Source organism: Gekko japonicus, unplaced genomic scaffold (assembly GCF_001447785.1).
Source record: "Gekko japonicus isolate JY-2015 unplaced genomic scaffold, Gekko_japonicus_V1.1 scaffold63, whole genome shotgun sequence".
Classification (NCBI taxonomy): domain Eukaryota; kingdom Metazoa; phylum Chordata; class Lepidosauria; order Squamata; family Gekkonidae; genus Gekko; species Gekko japonicus.
Genome location: NW_015168654.1, coordinates 2,114,134 through 2,131,451, shown reverse-complemented (window position 1 = coordinate 2,131,451; position 17,318 = coordinate 2,114,134). Strand labels below are relative to the sequence as shown.

The 17,318-nt window shown below is 51.1% G+C and overlaps 2 protein-coding genes across 2 annotated transcripts in view; one reads left to right on the top strand and one right to left on the bottom strand.

Annotated features, from left to right (window-relative positions):
• The window catches only part of SNX17 (sorting nexin 17), a 6,950-nt gene extending 2,923 nt beyond the window's left edge, over positions 1 to 4,027 (bottom strand). The window contains exons 1-6 of the mRNA XM_015415143.1: positions 3,832 to 4,027; positions 1,385 to 1,459; positions 955 to 1,072; positions 565 to 629; positions 349 to 459; positions 26 to 116 (exon numbers count right to left, since the gene is read on the bottom strand). Coding sequence (XP_015270629.1) covers positions 26 to 116; positions 349 to 459; positions 565 to 629; positions 955 to 1,072; positions 1,385 to 1,459; positions 3,832 to 3,894 — 523 coding nt within the window. The 5' untranslated portion in view covers positions 3,895 to 4,027. The remainder of the gene's footprint in view (positions 1 to 25; positions 117 to 348; positions 460 to 564; positions 630 to 954; positions 1,073 to 1,384; positions 1,460 to 3,831) is intronic.
• A 3,924-nt stretch (positions 4,028 to 7,951) lies between these two features.
• Positions 7,952 to 17,112, top strand: EIF2B4 (eukaryotic translation initiation factor 2B subunit delta). Its single transcript, XM_015415161.1, has 12 exons — positions 7,952 to 8,086; positions 8,174 to 8,357; positions 8,569 to 8,762; positions 8,856 to 8,930; positions 9,703 to 9,794; positions 11,564 to 11,678; positions 11,769 to 11,845; positions 11,951 to 12,053; positions 13,907 to 14,034; positions 15,421 to 15,598; positions 16,069 to 16,249; positions 16,875 to 17,112. The coding sequence occupies exons 1-12, from the start codon at positions 8,018 to 8,020 to the stop codon at positions 17,072 to 17,074; spliced, it is 1,596 nt and encodes a 531-aa protein (XP_015270647.1). The 5' UTR covers positions 7,952 to 8,017; the 3' UTR covers positions 17,075 to 17,112.
• Positions 17,113 to 17,318: the final 206 nt, after the last annotated feature.

The following is a 17,318-nucleotide window of genomic DNA, read 5'->3' as shown; positions in this document are numbered from 1 at the left end:
AGAGCCAGCCAGAGAGGACACTCACAGGAAAAAGCTCCGTCCTTGGCTTCTCGTACCAGGAAGAGGTGGAAGTAGCCAATCAAGTCATCTGGCAGGTCCAGCTTGGAGGCTACAGCCTGAAAACAATGGGAGGGGGGGTCACCGTAATCTGAAGTCTCCCTACAGCTGTGAAAAGCTGTCCTGGTCACAGACATGACAGAGGGAGCAAGCCAGAAGATGCTGCTTTGTCACACCCCTTCAAAAAGAGCTTGACTTTAAGGAGAGCAAGAAACGTTTTGAAGAATGCTCCCCATGCTCTACTAACAGGAACCAAATGGCATGCTGCCACCCCTGGGGGAAGGTGCTCACCTCGAGGACATCTTCGGTTTGATCCGAGGTGAGGATATTGACCTTGACCTTCTGCCCATTGGACAGAAGCACTTCCAGTTGTACTTCTTCAGTGGGGATCTGCTGGGTCTCCTGAGGGCACACGGGGATCGAGGTCTGTTTACCTCTACTTGCAATACTGCAACCCTTTCCTCCCATACCCCACCCCCCCCCAAACTGGCTCCTTTCTTTTCTTACCTGCTGAGCTTTGCGCAGGAAGCTGTTGAAGATCTCACTGCCTCCCAGCAAGTGGTCCTGTCGTACTGTGGTTGATCAAGAGAGGTCATTGTCAGCCCAAAAGGTTCCACTCCCTCCCCATCAGGACAATGCCTTTGCTTAGATGTCTCCACTACCCCTTCTCCCAACACCCAGACTTCAACAGCTACTTGGAAAACTTGGGGGGAGGGTGGCTTTACAGTACAGCATCTGATTCGTCTGCACAAGATCCCAGGTTCAATCCCTGGCATCTCCAGCTAAAAGGATCAGATAGCAGGAGACGGGAAAAGACCCCAGTCTGAGATCCTGGAAGCCACCAACTGTCCGAGTAGACAAGGCTGACTCAGTGGAAGGTAGACTCATGTCACTCACCGGCCTGCATATACTTCTCCAGCTGCTCCCGTCGTTGCTCTACCTCTGCTGGCGTGAGTGTGAAGATCTTCTTTGGGGGGAAGGCTGGTACCACGTTGGCGCCATACTCTTTCCTTAACTGCAGACAGACGAGCAGACCTCTAGTTATAAAACAACCAAGAATGGCTCTCCACTTTGCCACTCACATTTTTAGATTGCCTGATCACACTCACTCTGGCTTCAGGACAGGAATTCCCTGTGGAGTCCTCTCTGTCTCACGGCAGGCTGGTCGTAGTAGAAGCCAGCATACCACAAGAGAGGCTAACAGGGCTTCACCATTTGCAGTTTAACAAGGCTGGGAGCACATCCTACAGCCTAGAAGCCTCACAGTTCTGTCTAATGGCAGATTCCAGTGCCTCTCCTCCAATTCCCCCCCCCCCCGGCTCCTCACCTGTTCATGCAGGCCCAGCAGCTGACTGTATCGCACCTGGCAGTGCAAGACACCATTCACGTGGATATTGTAGGCCTGCCGGGGTGAAAGAAAGCATCATCAGGAATGCAGTCAACAGCTGGATACACAGAGTAAAGATACACTGAAGAGACCTGATTTGGGGACAGGGAGCCCTGCCAGCTGTCCCCGCCCTCTACACTAGGGTGGTTAGGACTCCCATGTGGTAAGAATTCCCAGGTAAGAGATATCCTATCAGCCCCATGACAGCTCTGCCTGCTCTGTGAAAGGGCTGCAGATCCCTGGCCAAGCTATAGCAGAGCTGGCTTAGCTCCCAGCATAAAGGCTCCAGAGGCCCAATGAAGGAGGGCAAAAGTGCCAAAAGAGGTGCTGGTGCATATGGATATTCTGCTTTGCCCTGGAAAATAAATGACAGAAGGGGAAAGGAAAAAGGATGATTATCACAGGCTAACATAAAACACAGTCTTCTGTTATAAAGCAACGTTCACCCTAAGAAAACTACATTCCCTGGACTTGTGGGGGGGGGGGGTGTTGCCTGAAGTATCTGCTTTGCAAGCTCACAGAAACGTCTGAATCCAACTGTGCTCTCTGCCCTTCAAGACATATAGAAGTGTTAAAGCACTCATTCATGGCAGGCAAAGTCTCTTCTAAAAAGCTTTGTTTTGCAACCCTCTGGATTACACATGGAATGTCCTGGATTCAGTCTAGTTCAAAGGATCGCAAGTAGGTGATGTAGAACAACTGCCAGTCAGAGTAGTCTCGGATGACTTTAGCAGACCAATGGTGTGGTTTGAGCATAAGCCAGTTTTATATAATTCACACCACTACTTGCATGGCTTCTGTACACACAGACACGCACAGAGGAAGGAAAAGACTTTGATGAAAAACATGTTTCATTATCACTTCCAGGGAAAGGTACCATATAAGTGAAGCAGCAGCTACAGGACACCCCTTCCCCCCCCCCCCTTGCAAGAAGATCTTCTTGAGAGGAATGGAAGCAGTTGCTCAATCCCCCAGCATAGAAGCAGCAGACAAGAAACACTGATTAATGAGTAATGCCTGCCGTCAGCTTTGTACACGTAGACACATACTAAGCATGCATATGTATATCAAACGACAGCTCAACAACATGCCAGGCAGGAGAGGGTAATCCAAAGAGAGACTCTCCCCATTCTGTTTTAAGGAGAAACAGATGAAGCCTAATGAATAAAAAATACTAAGACAAAAAGCTACTGCAAGTGGGAGGCTGAAGACAGATAGAGGGTAGTAACTGTTTGCTTTCTTGCAAAATTTGTCAAAGATATTTAAACAGATTACACAAGTATGGAGCCACAGCTCTCTCCAGAGCACCAGCAGTGCATGCAGAAGGTCCCTGGTTCGATCACTGGCCTCTTTAGTGAAAGGAGCTCAGCTTGCAGGAAAAGATTTTCTCTGCCTGAGTCCTGGAGAAATCTTTGCCAGCCAGAGCAGACTATTCTGGGCAATGCAGGCCAATGGACTGGCTCTGTATCAGGCAGCTCCATATGTCTTAAAATCAAGAAGGTGACTTTTGGTCACATACTGTGGTTTGGTAATGGCCACAGAAGAGCTAATTAAATGGGACAGAAAGGCGCCGGCGGGGGGAATCACAAACACAAAACCCTTCCCTAACCCTACTAGGAGGGTCACATTAGAAGACTCTTCCCTGCCTTTAGAGAGGGACTGCAAAACAGCACTTTATAGAAGAGGTTTTGAGTCCTCTAGAATCCATTCTACATGAATGCTTTCACACTTCTGGGATGTCTTCAAGGGTCAAGATCGCTGCTGGACTCAAGGCTGTTTTAACTTTGATTATTTTGGAGTCTTGTATGGTTCTGTTTTTAATGTGTTTATCCCGGCTGGGACTTCGTTACCTGGGATAAAGGCAGGCCTAATCGATCGGTCAGCACAGAACTCCTATGCGCCCCGCCCCCCTACCCCTTCGACACGTAACTTGCAAATTAACCCTGGGAAAGGATAAGCAAGGAGGGTTATGGGCACGGGCGCGACCCAACAGAGCTGCCTCCCAAAAAACCTTGCTCCAGCAGCTTCTGTGTGTTTTGCAGGGGACTTGCGGACGTGACTGTAAGGAAAGCATAGCAGCCGCTAAAAACAGGACCCGGGCCCACCTGATGCCAGCCAGGGCCGGTGTAACGTGTCTGGGGGGCGGGGGGGGGGGCAGATTCCATGCATGCAGGCAGCCGCCCCTTCCAGATCCAGCACTGAGAGGGTGACCGAACACCCAGTCTCTTAACGGAGTGGGGACCGGGGAGCCCATGGGGCACAATCCAATACTGCACCCCATAGTGAAGACCAGAGCGCCGGACGTGCAAAGGGGGCATCACCACCTCCCCCACCTCCCCGGGGCCCGAATGGCAGAGGGGCAGGAAGGCTGGCCCCGCGACACCCACCACGTAGGCCCCATTGCCGCCTTCCCCGGGGCGGGTCTCGGTCTCCGGGATGGAGAAGTGCATGGCCGCCGCCTGTCGCCTGATCCTGGGTCCACTGCTACCTCCAACTGAGGCCGGAACGGAGCCCCGCAAACACCGCCATCTTGCACGGGCCGCGGGGAGGAGGCCGCACCACTGTGGGCGGGGAGAGGGGGTGGCCGCCTTTCTCGTAGCCGGTCCTCCCCCTCACTTTGCACGGAATGGATCGGCTCAGAAAGGACCAAGTCCCGGAGGGAGGGCGGTGAGACAGCAAGAACGGTGGAGAGAAAAGGCAGTCCTTCTGCTGCCATGGCAAGGGCTGGATATAGCGCCTCTAGGCTTCAGCCTCTGGGAAAACTCTGAACAGCGGGAGAAACCATGGAGAGGTATTTCTTCTCCTTTATATCAGGCACCCCTCCTTGGCAGATGGCATGGTACGTACCTTTAAAGGGACCGCAACACGTGGGTAATGTTGACACCGCCCCTTTGCTTTCTTATCTGTTGGAAGGATGCTTGGGCTCTTTCGCCTGGATTGCGTGGGATTTTCTTTCGTGAAAGTTGCAGTTTATGAAGCCTTCGCTCCTTACCCCTGTTCACCGGTCATGATTAATAGCAATTGGATACAAGGTATTAACCGCATTGGGAGCGAAACTGACAGTAAGAAGGAATAAGACGAAGAATCCGTCTAAGTCTTCCAGTTTCCCGCAGAGACAACCAGCCACTGTGGGCAACAAGAAGCATACGCTGTTCTGTGTCATTTCGGTTGATGCAAATGAAAGACATTAAGGGGATTGGGTTTGTGTTGTCTGATGCCTACAGAGCACAGTAGCCCTTCCCAGTTTTTAATCTCCTCCATCCAGTATTCAGAGGTTCACTGCTTCTGGCCTTGGAGGTTTCATTTAGCCATTATGGCTAATAGCCATAGATTTACTTCTGCCCCGGTCACATGGAAAAGTTGCCACAGGAGAGGCACGGATGGTGGGCGGATTATCCGGGCGCGATCACACCCCAACATCTGGGAAGTGGAGCGCACCCGTGGCTTACCGCCGACAATGTGCCTTAAAAACTAGTACCTCCAGGGTACTAGTAAACGTTTGCCACGGGCTGCCTCCAGACGCCCGTGGTGTGATCGCGCCGGCGTGCGGCATTCCCCTCTGGTCCCTCGTTTACCCGCCGGCGCCGAGGGAAGGACCCGTGGTGTGCCGCCGGTGCGTCTGATCGCGTAATCGTGCATCAAACTGTGCCGGGGCAATTAGCCACGCCTCCCCCCTGTAATATCCGTCCCGTGTGACCGGGGCCTTCATTTCTTTCCCTTTGAAATAAAGAAAACTAATAGATTTTATTTATTTACTTCATTTATTTCTCTTTGAGACTTAAGGAGGTTTGTTGTTGTTGTTCAGTCGCATAGTCAAGTCCGACTCTTCGCAACCCCGTGAACCAGATCACGCCAGGCCTTCCTGTCTTCCGCCATCCTCTGAAGTTTGCTCAATTTCATGTTCGTTGCATCTATGACACTGTCTAACCATCTCATCCTTTGTCGTCCCTGTCTTCTTTGACCTTCAGTCTTTCCCAGCATCAGGTTCTTCTCCAGTGAGTGCTCCCTTCTCATTTGGTGGCCAAAGTACTTGAGCTTCATCTTCAGTATCTGGCCTTCCAGGGAACAGTCAGGGTTGAATTCTTTTAGGACTGACTGATTGATCCTCTTGCAGTCCAGGGAACTCTCAAGAGTCTTCTCCAGCACCATAATTCAAAAGAATCTATTATTCGGCGCTCGGCCTTCCTTATAGTCCAGCTCTCGCAGCCATACACCATTGCTTTGACCATATGAACTTTGGTTGGCAGGGTGATGTCTCTACTTTTTATTATGCTGTCAAGGTTTGCCATCGCTTTCCTCCCAAGGAGCAGGCATCTTTTAATTTCATGAGTGCAGTCACCGTCTGCAGTGATCTTGGATCCCAGGAACGTGAAGTCTGTCACTGCTTCCACGACTTCTCCTTCTATTTGCCAAGGAGTGATGGGGCCGGATGCCATGGTCTTAGTTTTTTTGATGTTGAGTTTCAAGCCAACCTTTGCGCTCTCCTCTTTTACCATCAGCAAAAGGCTCTTTAGGTCCTCTTCACTTCCTGCCATTAGAGTGGTATCGTCTGCGTATCTGAGGTTGTTGATGTTTTTCCCAGCAATCTTAATTCCAGCTTCTGGAATTCAATCAGACAGCGGAAGACATCCAATGAACAATGCAATAGAATTATAATTACAGAACTACGTAGGCATGACATCCCATAATGCGGAAAGCAGACTACAAAAGTAGAAGACAATGCAGTTAAAACAAGTTACTAAATACAATGAACACCGCAATACATATAAGTGTATCTGTCCTGTACAACTTTCTCTTACAGTGGAATCCTATGCAGTTACTCCTGTCTAAATCCACTGAAATCAATGGGTTTAGACTGCATAATTCTGCGGAATTTCAGGCTTGATTTAAACAGGATACCGGCACAACAAAAAGAGCTCACCTGTGCTACTTTTGCACTCCCACATCTCCTTTAAACCGCAAAAGCTGCTACTTGTATGTTGCATGCATGCCAGACAGTGGTAGCCTAGGGTGTTGCACTGGCATACTAATTATATATGTGTGTGTCTGTGTGTGTCAGTAATAATAGTAATAACAACAACTCGTCATGGCTCCACATTCAAGGAAACTTCTGCTGTGTACTATAATATATAGTATAGTATATAGCTCTCCCTAGGAGCTAAAATGACTAAACTGGATCTATTGTACTTTGGTCACAGTATGAGAAAACAAGAATCACTGGAAAAGATGATAATGCTACAAAAGCTGAATGCAGCAGGAAAAGAGGAAGACCCAAGATGAAATGGATTGACTCCATGAAGGAAGTCTTGGCACTCAGTTTGCAAGACCTGAGCAAGGCTGTTAATGATGTTTTGGAGGTCACCATGAGTCAGAAGTGATTTGTCAGCCCTTAATACACACACACACACACACACCCAGCTCTTCCTCTGGGGAGTTTAGAGCCATGTATATCAGTTTCCCTTCCTGCATTTTACCCTGATAGTAACCCAGGAAGTAATCACTGGCCCAAGATTCATGGCAGACTAGAGACCTGAACCTGGGTCTCCCGGATCCTAGGTCAGCATTTTAACCACTGCGCCACAGTAAAGGCAAATTAGTAATGCATAGTGAAAAGAAGTGCTTGTTTTCTTGGGGGGGGGGGCTCGTTCTGACTCTATTACCTAACCATTTAACTGGCAGATAGCTCAAGCCCTGTTAGTCTGTCTGTAGCAGTAGAAAAGAGCAAGAGTCCAGTGGCACCTTAAAAACTAACAAAATTTGTGGCAAGGTATAAGCTTTCCTGAGTCACTGCTCAATCTGAAGAAGTGAGCAGTGACTCAGGAAAGCTCATACCATTTCACTGGCAGACCCTTTTATTTCTGGAGGAATTCTCTGCATACCATGCACAATAATTTCTTTTTAAGCCTCTGTGGTGCCCTCACGTTATTATTTTTTTCCGACTCTGAAAAGGCCCAGAGACCAGTGCCACTGCCCCCTATATATAGGAGGTAGTGCCAGTGCACGCCTATGCCAAGTAATCCCCAAACCACTGAAATGAGTCACTCTGCCTGAAAACAGCGTCTTCCTCAGCAAAAAGCCAGGGGAAATATGCATTCAGCTTCTCAGCAGTGTCCCCTGTGAGGCGGAGTCCCCTCCCCCCTCGACTCCGAAGGATCCTTTCTTTACGCCCCATTAAAATGCGGCTGATCAGATCGAGCCTCTTCCCGCCCCACCCGCATCCAGACCCGGGGGCAAGAGGAGCGCCCTCTACCACGGGTCACTTGGCCACCCGGGGAGCGCAGAGCTGCCTGTCTTGTGCGCCCAGCTGCCCAGGAGAAGGAATGGAGAGAGGGACAACTCTCTTCTCTCCACCCACCTCCCATCCCTGCGGGCATTGCCGCAGTCCTAGCGGCGCTCCCCCCGGGAGCAAGTAGGCATGCCCAGGTCTGGACGGTGAGAGGCTCCCAAGTACCGCCGCTCCAGGCGGCTTGCGCCCCTTTCCATCTGGCCTGGCGCCCTCGCTCCCTCCAGCAGGCGTCGCTGCCTCGCGGCTCCGGTCGCCTGTTGTCGGCTTCTAGCTGGGACCGAGAGGCAATGGCGGAGCAAAGTAACCGCGAGGTCGGGAAAGGCGTACAGCCGCCGTCAAGCGCGGAGCGGGGCCAGGTATCGGAGGGTGGGTGGCGGAGGCGAGAGCGGACAGGAGAGGAAGGCGCCGCTCCGCTCTGTTTAACCCCACGGTCGCCTCTGCAGGTGCCCGGCGCCGAGCTCTCCCGCGAGGAGAAGCTGCAGCTCCGGAAAGAGAAGAAGCAGCAGAAAAAGAAGCAGCGACGCCAGGACGAGCAGCAGCCGGAGAGGCAGCAGCAGCAGCAGCAGCAGGAGGGAGCCCCCCTCGTTCAACCTGCACCCATCAGTGCTGCGCCGCCGCCGCCGCCAGGTTGCCCATGGGGCCCGGCCCGGGAAGCGAATGCAGCCTAGACCTGGGCGGGTGGGCAGATGGACCTAAGCCTGCCGGTCGCTTCTCTCTGGGCTGCTGGAAGTTCCCCCAGCGCGGTGGGGAAAGGCGCCCCCTGGCCTCGCCGAGAGGCTTTGCCGGTCGAGGGGGGCGCCGCGCCCTGGCTCCTGACCCGCTCCCTTCCTCCCTCTAGGCACAGCGCCGACCCCGGCCATGGCCGTTGACAAGGCCCCGGGGGGCAAAAGCAAGGCCGAGATGCGGGCAGAGCGGCGGGCGAAGCAGGAGGCCGACCGGGCCCTGAAGCAGACCAAGAAAGGAGAGCAGAGCCCTGCGGCCTTGCCCGCCAAACCTCGGCTCGTACCTAGTGAGGCCCAGCCAGGTAGGACTGTCCCAGCGGCCCCCCGGGTGGGAATCACCCTCCCTGGGTCACCGCCTCATCCCTGACCTGGTTTTCTCTCCCCCCCCCCCCCTCCCGTGAAGCGGCTCCCTGAACACGTGCAAGTCGATGACCCGGCTGCGCTCAAGAAACTGGCCAAGAAGCTGGAGCGACAGCAGGTAGGAGAAAGGGGGTGGGTGAGAGAACCTGCGAACCTGCTTGGGGTGTGTGTGTCTGGGATGGCTAGTTCCAATAGCTTTGGGGCTTGCTTCTCTGGTTTTGGCTTAGCTGTAGGAAGCTACCCTGAAGTGTTTATATTTACTTCAATTATACCCTGCCTTTTTCCCCAATGGGAAGAAAAGCTTATATCAATCTCCTCTCCTCCATTTTATCCTCACAACAACCCTGTGAGATAGATTAGACTGTGAGAGCGTGACTGGCTTAAGGTAACCCAGTGAGCTTCCATGGCACAAGTGAGGATTCGAACCCGGATCTTCCACGTACTAGTCTGACACTTAACCACTACACCACACTGGCTGTCACATGTGTAGGGTGTGATAGCCAGGCAGCCAGCCCCCAAACATTTGGAGGGCTAAGGCAGGGGTTTATGTCCAAGGGCTTGGTTTCTTGTTAGGCTTGTACTCTGCCACTTATCGGTTTTGAATTTGGATGGTGGTCGTGGTAGGCCAGTGTGTGCCTGTGTTGTCTGGGGTTGGAGTGGAGCTTTGAGCTCGGAGGAAGGTGATTTGGGAGGTATTTGGCCAATCGCTCTGCCTTCCATCTTGTAACTATAAGGGGTATGTGAGAATGTTGCAAATCAAAACATAATAGAAATGTTAAGTAGAGATTTGCTGAGTTAAAAATCTGTAGGAGAGGGTGAAATATAGGAAGGGAGTCCCTTGCTGGTAGCCAGAAAGTGCCTTCCAACCCTGTTCTTTGCCGTCTGCCCAGGTGCCTTTGAGACCGGATTACGGTGCCAAAGTCAGCCTCTTCTCCCATCTGCACCAGTACAGCCGTAAAGTGTTGCTCACACAGCAAATGAGGTGGGTGCTAGCATGTGGTGGGGAGGAGGCATGAAAAACCTGCAAAAGGGACTTGTTCACAGTGGGACTCAAAGTGGACACTCAGAGCTGAACAACTGAAGCCAAGTGCTCTTGGAGGAAAGGGAGAGATGGACAACACACCGTCAGCTTTCCCACTGAGGCCTGATAAAGGCCCTGTCGAGACTGGGAACCTTTTCCTGTCTTGTCATAGCAGCTGTTGGTACTTAGATGCCATTCATTGGTAGATCCCCTTCTTGTATTCCAAGGAAACAGATAACTGGAAGGGCTGTGGCTCAGTGAAAGAGACTCTGGGTGATTTCCCACAAGCGCTGCTCTGCGCTCACTCCTCCCTTTTGCCCCAATGGTATGTGTCAATTTCACACAAGCTGCTGCGCGGCCGCATTTTGCCCCGTAGCTTCGCGCGATTTTTCCTGCGTCTACTCAATCCTCAAAAAACAGGATTGAGTAGACGCGGGGAAAATCGTGCGAAGCTGCAGGGCAAAATGTGGCTGCGCAGCAGCTTGTGTGAAATTGACACGTACCATCGGGGCAAAAGGGAGGAGTGAGCGCGGAGCAGCGCTTGTGGGAAATCACCCTCTGCTTTGCTTGCAGAAGGTCCTACGTTCAGTCATGGGCATCTCCAGTTAAAAAGGGATCTGGAAGTAGGTGATGTGAAAGGCCTCCACCTGAGACCCTGGAGAGTTGCTGCCAGTCTGAGTAAACATTACTTACCTGGATGGACCAACGGTCTTATTCAGTCCGAGGAAGTTTTGTGAGTGTTCAGTCTAAACAAAACCCTTCTAAATCCAATCAGTGGTTTAGAAAGATATAACTCTGATTAGGATTGTACTGAGAGCCAAGTTACAAATGACAGAGTCCATGTGTCCATCCTGCAGACGCAAATGCCATTTTAGAAGCATTTGTAGTTCTTTAAAAATTCCTGCAGGGCCCTGATCCAGCATGGCTGTTTCTATTCTTGGAAACAAGAGCTCCTGGAGCCACTGTGCTGTGTGCCCAATCCAGATCAGGGTCTCGTGGACTACAAGTCCATCGTTTGTAGTACGGCCCTGAAAGCATTGCCAAAGTAGGTCCCTCTCTCAAATTATTCTTCTGAAAGTTCCTGAAAGGGTTGTTTTCTTATGGTCAGGCTACTCCTGTAACTACTGAGAAATTCCCAGTGAGCCACTGTTCATCTTGATGCAGGGCTATTTTAGTATCACAGTCCATCCGCAGTAGCAGAAATGCCCACTGATGATAACCACCCCCACCCCACCCTTCAAGTGCACTTTCTTTTAAAATGTGTTGAGATGTGGAGTTTTGGGTGATTGTGTGTGTGTGTGTGTGTGTGTGTGTGTGTGTGTGTGTAAAATGCCTGGGGACGTCAGGGGGGGGAGGGAACACAAACCCAAGATCCTGATGCTCCCATATTGCCAAATCCAGCACAGCTAATTGGTCTCTTATGCCTGTTCTGGGGAGGAAAATAAGCATAGGAAATAGCCCTCAAGCAAAGTACAGGGAGCATAGCAGTTGCAGGCAAGTTCACAGCAACCCCACTGCAGACCAAGAATGATGGAGGGTTGTGTTACTGCTGGCATCCCCATCGCAGGCAGATGGACCTAGCTTCCCCCCTCTGACCCACATGTGCCAGGACACCTTTTTACTTGTTAAGCCACTTTTGGGCAATCCCAAGAATTGAGATATGGGTACAATTAAATGAATAAAAGTAAATTGCTATACAGTAGTAATCTCTAATTCCTGCCTACCCTCAGCATCCCTGCATCTGCTATCCATCCAGCCGTGGTGCGTCTCGGCCTGCAGTATTCCCAGGGCCTCATCAATGGCTCCAATGCCCGTTGCATCGCTCTCTTGCGTGTCTTCAAACAGGTGTGTGTGATGGGGGGAGTGGGTTGTGGGCTTCTGCTGTGCTGGGGATTCAAGGAGCGTTTCCAATGGCAGCTTCTTTCTCCCTCTCAGGTCATTGCAGACTACACCACCCCTGCCAACGAGGAGCTCTCGCGGGACCTGGTGAACAAGCTGAAGCCCTACATCAGGTGACAGGGATTTAGGGGGCTTGCTTTTGCCCTTTGGAAGGGCAGGTGTTACTAGAGAGGGAGAAGGCTCCCTAAGGCTGGGCTGACTGCAACTTTCCTTTGCAGCTTCCTGAATCAGTGCCGGCCCCTCTCGGCCAGTATGGGCAACGCTATCAAATTCCTCAAGAAGGAGATCTCGGGGTTGCCCGGAAGCATGCGAGAGGAGGAGGTGAGTTCTCCTATCCCCCAGGACATTGCGGCAGTAAGCAGCCGTCCTTTATTTATTAGTTTAAGTGCCTCATTTTTCTCCCCATCAATTGGACTCCAAGCAGCTTATGTCAACTTTAAAAACAAATACCGGTCTCACAAGCACAAATGAAAGGAAGCAAACCACATTCTCCACTCAGGGGCTGACGAAGACAGCTCTGAAAAGTCCCGCTTCACAGAGATTCTGTGCAGTGTTGGTGCCCTCCCCGTGTCTTTGTGAAGCCCATTTCACGGCATTGATGTGGCCACTGAGAAGGCGCGTGCCTGAACATAGACAGATCTCGTTGACCTGAGTGGGAAAGCTACTAATAAACCAGGGTATGATGATCAGTGCCAACTTGTGGGCACATCGAGATAGAGACAGTCCCGAAGCTATGAAAGTCATGAAATTTGGTTTTGGAGTTCGTATCATGCTTCACTGTAGCACTGTGGATTTGTCCTACCTATTTATTTACTTAGAAAATCTATACTCCGTGTCTCCAGAGATCTGTTCAAGGTGGCTTACAGCTAAGGCAATAATACAAAGCCATTAAGACACAGCCATTACAGAGAGGCCAATGCCATTAAAACAAACCGGGGCATAACAACAACATAAAGTGCACACTGAGCAACCTAAAGCAACATAAATAAATTGATTCTTGGGTCAGACGCTGATGAGAAAACATTTACAAGATGAAATGCCTTAGTTAGTTAGGATCCAGGATAAAAAGAAATGTTTTGGCCTGATTCCTAAAACAAAGTAAAATAGGTGCCAGGTGAGCCTCATGGGGGAAGGCATTCCAAAGGTGAGGTGCCACCGCTGAAGAAGCCCTGCCTGTGGTTGCCACCTGCCTCATCTCTGAAAACAGGGTTACAGAGAACAGGGTGCCAGAAGATCTTAAATGGTGCACTGGATAATACAGGTGAAGGTGGTCTTTTAAGTACTCTGGTCCTAAGCCATTTAGGGCTTTAGGGGAAAACTGCCCTTTGAATTGTGCCTACAAACAGATGGGTACCCAGTCTCTTTCAGCACAGGGATGATACAATCTTTGTATCCAGTCCCTGATGGTAACATGGTTTGCCCCATTTTGGACCAACTAAAGGTTCCAAACCATTTTCTAAGGGAGTCCACCTAAAGCACATTACAGTAACTGGGCTGTCAGGTGGGGGGGGGGGGCGGGTGAACCCCCGCTTTGGAGGCCCGATTTCTGCTACCGCAGAATCGGGCCCCGGGGGAACCCCGCCCCCCGAAGCACACTCTATGGTTTTCCCTCCAACGATTGGGGTCACACCCCCAACGTGCTCTATGTCGTGCGTCACTTCCTGTGACATTCTGGTGGGGTGTGCGTGCGTCCATCACAAGCTCCCGGACCCGAGCGACGCTCCCCCGCTGGTGAGTACGAGCGACTTGGCAACCCTATACAGTAATCCAACTTGGATGTGATCAGAGCGGGGATCACACTAGCCTATTTTATCCAGATACACAGAGAGACTTTTTTAATTCAGCCTTTCCTTCTATCTCTGTCTCCAGATAATTTGATTTTCCAGGTAATTTGAATTATTGTTTCTGTACAGCAGATGCCTACATTTGTCTGTTCCTAGTAGCAGTGCATCACTTCCTCTTCCCTCATTGTCACTTCCTTTCCCCCACCAGTCAGGGAGCTCTTTGGAGAAACAGCCCTGTTTGCCCTCCAAGGGGCAAGCAAAGGATTATTCCTGACTTGGTGTGGTATCTGTGTGGTGGTGGAGATGGGGTTATCAATTCGAGCAAAATAGGCATGTGGGGTTTTGATGTGAATCTCTCCCAATATGACCAGATGTTTCTCCCGGCAACAGGCCAAGGGGTTACTGCAAGACACCATTGACAAGTATGTGCGGGAGAAGATTGTTTTGGCCGCTGAAGCCATCTCCAAGTCTGCCTTTGAAAAAATCAACGACGGGGACGTCATTCTGGTATACGGATGGTACGGAGTGGTGTCGTGGGGGTCAGGATGGTGAAATCAGTCAACACTGGCCCATTGCTTACCAGTGCTTTATTTATTAAGGCACTGTATTATTACTAATTAGGGGGGAAATGATGTTGTCTCTCCAGGAAACCTGCCTGAGGTAGATTACAAAATAAAAATAATAAAAACAAAGCATTAAAAGATAGTAATTAAAAACTAGCATTGCAAACCCAGATCAGCATAAGGACATAGGTGCCAGGTGAATCTTAAAAGGAAGAGCATTCCATAAATGACCGTTAATCTCTCCTTATATATAATTGAATAGTGGGTGCCAAAGTTCTAATTCTAAAATGCACTCCCTTACTGAATGGCTAGTGGCACTGCTCCTCAGCATATATCGCCACCAATCAGAAGGCAAAGCCCTGGTCCCGCCCACACCACAACTGCTGCGACAACCTGGTCTTTTGCATATGGAAGCTGATTGGACTTCAGTCCATTCCACACCTCAAACCCCCCCCCCCCCCCGCAAGGCAGTTGGTATTTTCAGTTGCATAACACACCTCACAGGGGAGAGGAGAATGGGTAACAATGGTTACCACTCTCCAGGTGAGGGCTACAGATAACTCAAACATACAAATGCTCTTCAGGTAGCAGAGATCGGTCCCTCTGGAGAAAACAGTGGACTCTGTCATTAAACCCTGCTGAGATCGCCACAGGAAACTGACACTGTTTGCCCAAAGCCAGAGCACTCTCCCAGAGACTCTTTCTAGATCCCGTTGTATTTATTTCCGCAACGGGCATTATTTCTAGTCTAATATATTACCCCAAAGTACAGGCAACCTCAAAGCAGCTTAGGAACAGACAAATACAATTTAAATAAGCAATTCAAACAAATAAAATGCCATCCAAACAAAAATTTAAAAACATAAAAACACATCATAGGCTCGTTCTGCATCCAGTAGGCTGTTCATTCAAGGACTGTAGCTCATGGGCTCAGAGACCCTTGGCTTATGCCAAAAGGTTTGTGCCTCTGGTCGTGCCCTGACTTTATACCTGTAGGCAGGAAGGGAAAGTTAGGGTCAGTCTTGATGTTACGCAGCTGGCGCCCTTGTTTCTAGAATCTGTTTTTCTGTGCAGAGCAGGTTGTTATTCTAGCCAGTGCAACACTGTCAGGGAGAGGGTTCTATACTGTTGGCAGAAAATGTGGTTTAGGTTCCTGACCCAGCAGCTGCCAGAGTTCATTACCATTTAAGACTGTCCTGTAAATCAAGGGAGAAAGAAGCAGTGCCTTCCTCCTAAGGTAGCAGTTGTGTGGGGAGTAGAAGGGCATGGGCCACATGAATGGTAGGCTGGTCCATGGCTTAGGTTCCTTGCTGACTGCCTCTGTGTGCTTTTGCCCGGCAGCTCCTCCCTGGTGAGCCGCACGCTGTGTGATGCCCATGCCAAGGGCCGTGCCTTCCGAGTGGTGGTGGTGGACAGTCGGCCGCGGCTGGAGGGCCGGGAAACTCTACATCGGCTGGTGAAGCAGGGTGTCCGCTGCAGCTACGTGCTTATCAACGCCATCTCCTATGTGTTGCCTGAGGTGGGGTGCTTGGCAGAAAGGGGCAGGAATTAGGGACTGGGAGGGGAGGAGAGAGGATGTGGGCCAAGGAGCTGAGAAGGGGCCATGGCTGAGGGACAGAGCATCTGCTTTGCACGTAGATGGTCCCAGGTTCAATCCCTGCCACTTCCAGTTAAAAGGATCAAGTAGTAGGTGATGTGAAAGACCTCTGCCTGAGATCCTGGGGAGCTGCTGCTATAGTCTGAGTAGACAATACTAGGTTTGATAGGCCAAGGGTTTGACTCAGCCTAAGGCAGCTTCACTGAGGCATATAAGCAAAATCTGGTGGTTTGATGGAATTAGAGGAAAGGGGGAAGAGAGGTGGCTGCCCACCTGGCTTTGGTATGGCAGCCTTTGGGGGAAAGGCACAGTTGTTTGGATGGGGTTTCCTTGTGGGATCTCAAGGGTTAGTCTGAAAGGGAATTAACAGCCCAATTTATCCATCCTGGCAGGTCTCCAAGGTGCTGCTGGGAGCCCACGCGCTATTGGCCAATGGCTCTGTGATGTCACGGATGGGCACGTCGCAAATAGCCCTGATTTCCAAGGCCCATAATGTGCCAGTTCTCGTCTGCTGCGAGACTTATAAATTCTGTGACCGGGTCCAGACCGACTCCTTTGTCTCCAATGAACTTGGTATGTTGCTGCATAGGGGCTGACCAGTGAGGGTGGAGTATCTGCTTTTATCCCGCTGAATTTCTGTCCTGCCCTAGCTTCAGTAACCTCAGGTGGTTACAGCACATGCTCACATTTGCAAGAATCCTGTGTTGGGGCAGGGGCAAGAGAAGCTCAAAGACTCTCAAGGCTGAACAGGGAATCAAACTACCTGGGGAGCAAATTTCTGGTGATCCTGGAGACAGGCAGGGCTGTAGCCAGGCAGAGGATATGGTGGTTGCTGCTTTCTACTGTCTCCAAGGGGTGGTCCTGTGAAATGTGCAAACCACATCCCCCATGGTTAGGGGCAACAGATTACCATTGTAGGGTGATAGGTGGGCAAGTCCTTGGGTGCCCATTTGGGATCTGACTCTGTTTCTTCAGACCTGCCAGGGGCTGTTCCCTGAGGGACGGAGATGATGACATCAAGGAGTTTGAAACAGGTTTCTAGTTCTGGAAGCGGGGAAGGAGGGGGCTGGCTCCTTCACAGAACCCCAGCATCCCTGCCTAGTTGCAGAGCCAGTTGTGCCCCACTGCTTTTGCTTCGGGGGAGGGAGGAAGCCCCAGCCCACCTGCTTGTTTCCCTAACGGACCCTTGTCCCTGCAGATGACCCCGACGACTTGATAGTGCCGCACCGAGGGAGGATCCCGCTGGCCAGCTGGCAGGAGAACAAGTCATTGCGCCTCCTCAATCTGGTCTACGACGTGACCCCCATGGAGCTGGTGGACCTGGTGATCACGGACTTGGGGATGATCCCTTGCACCTCTGTCCCCGTTGTGCTGCGTGTCAAGAACGTGGAGCAGTAACGTGGGAGGGGAGGAGGGAGCTAATAAACCTCATGTGCCCTGCTCTGTGCCTGTGCTGTGTGTGCTCCTGAACTGAGACGTGACTCCCAAGCAGTGCCCCCACAGCATCCTCCGCTTTCCCTAGTGCCACTGCAGAATTGGCTTTCTGGGGCTGGGGCTCAGTGGTAGAACATCTGCTCGGGATGCAGGAGGTCCCAGGTTCAATCTTCACAGTTTAAAAGGCTCATGTAAGAGGCAATGTGAA